Below are 1,783 nucleotides of genomic sequence, written 5' to 3'. Positions count from 1 at the left end.
TGCACTTTTCGTTTCAATATGGTATCCATTTAAACGTATGTCTTTAAAACTTAACAAATTTTGAGTAGATCGAGTAGCGTACAACACATTTTGTATGGACAATATTGTTCCATTTGGTAACATAATCTGGGTTTTCCTTGAGCCTTCAATCACATCTGATTACCCTGATATTGTTGTTACCCTTACTTTTGTAAGCATCAATCTTGAGAAATACTTTCGATCTCGAAGTATTATATGCGTGGTTACATTGTCTGCAAGACAAATATCTCCGCTATTTCTCATGTTTTGAAAATGACCATACTTTTTATCCATGCTTTCTGAATAAGGGAATCATAATTAAAAGTAAGTTATAACAGGAAATTTAAATGTCACTTTTATTGAATCTGAAATGCTAGTTTTAAACTACAAGTTCGGTACATCGAACATAAACGATTTTGTCCGACAGGTAAACTTCATTCCCCATTTCCATAATGAAGTCCAAGACATCTAGGTGGGTTGTGTTCAACTGCCTTGATAAGTCACATACAAGATCAGGTATATCCATTGGTTTAGCGTGGTCGAGAAAATTGGTCTGGACACCCTTATCCTTCAGGGAGGCTTGATATAGATCCACTAGATGTTTTGGGGTACGACAAGTACGCGCCCAGTGCCCATTGCGACCACACCTATGACGGACTCCTTCAGAGTTTCTGGGAGCATTGGTCATATAAGCTTTGCCTTTATGGCGATTTACATTTTTGAAACTTGGGCCTGCATTATGCCTTGGAACTTGGTTATGAAACTGGACACCATGATTCTTGCCCTTCCCGTTCCACCATCTTCGTCTGTGGCCACGTTTTCGTTTATGATTATTGCCACCAGAGGATGTGTCGTTCGCTTTGAGGGAAACAACATTCACTTCTGGGAATGATGCAGATCCAATAGGTCGGGAATGCTGATTTTTTAGCAGGAGCTCATTGTTTTGTTTAGCAACCAAGAGCACAGAAATCAGCTTGTTATATTCAGTGAAACCTCGCACTCTATACTGCTGCTGCAGAAGCATGTTGGAGGCATGAAAGATGTTGAAAGTCTTTTCCAGCATATCTTCCTCAGTGATGGTTTCCCCACAGAGTTTCATCTGGGAACTAATTCTGAACATTGCAGAATTGTACTCAGCCACTGACTTGAAATCCTGGATCCTTATGTGACATTCCACATCGCCTAGGGGAGTGATCCTTATATGTATATTCCCATCCCTACCTAGCACGAGGCCTTTTGGGAGTTCACTGGCTTCGGGTTTCATCGGAACTCCGAAGTTAAGCGAGAAAGGGGCTAGAGCAATCCCATGATGGGTGACCCACTAGGAAGTTGCTCGTGAGTTCCCAAAAACAAAACCGTGAGGGCGTGGTCGGGGCCCAAAGCGGGCAATATCGTACTACGGTGGTGGAGCGGGCCCGGGAAGTGATTCGCCCCGGGCTGGGATGTGACACCTTAGGTGAGTCTACTCATAATGAGCTCTTGGAAGAATCACCGTTTTCTGATGATTGTATCTGTTTTTTAATGCCTTCCAGAGAGCTAACAGATCTTCAACCGTTAGGTACTTGCTTTTTAGTCCTTCACCAAGGTAACGACGGATAAAGATCATGACCTTCACCCAATCTTGAGAAGATGCATTGTTATCCTCTTTGTTTGTTTCTGCAAGATTCCCTAACTCTAGATGGATCTTGATATCCACTACCCAGGTAAAGTAGTTTTTCCCAATAATGTCCAGGGCAATAAAATCAAGTTTTGCCAAGTTCGCCAT

The 1,783-nt window shown here is 42.2% G+C and overlaps 1 protein-coding gene across 1 annotated transcript; it reads right to left on the bottom strand.

Annotated features, from left to right (window-relative positions):
- Positions 1-397: 397 nt before the first annotated feature.
- On the bottom strand, positions 398-1,783 carry LOC137743050 (uncharacterized). Its single transcript, XM_088680251.1, has 2 exons — positions 1,560-1,783; positions 398-1,130 (listed from the first exon to the last, which is right to left on the bottom strand). The coding sequence occupies exons 1-2, from the start codon at positions 1,781-1,783 to the stop codon at positions 398-400; spliced, it is 957 nt and encodes a 318-aa protein (XP_088536377.1).

Source organism: Pyrus communis, chromosome 11 (assembly GCF_041283825.1).
Source record: "Pyrus communis isolate YQ-2024b chromosome 11, ASM4128382v1, whole genome shotgun sequence".
In the NCBI taxonomy this organism is placed as follows: domain Eukaryota; kingdom Viridiplantae; phylum Streptophyta; class Magnoliopsida; order Rosales; family Rosaceae; genus Pyrus; species Pyrus communis.
Note: the sequence above shows the minus strand (reverse complement) of the source record. Positions and strands in the feature narration are given on the sequence as shown.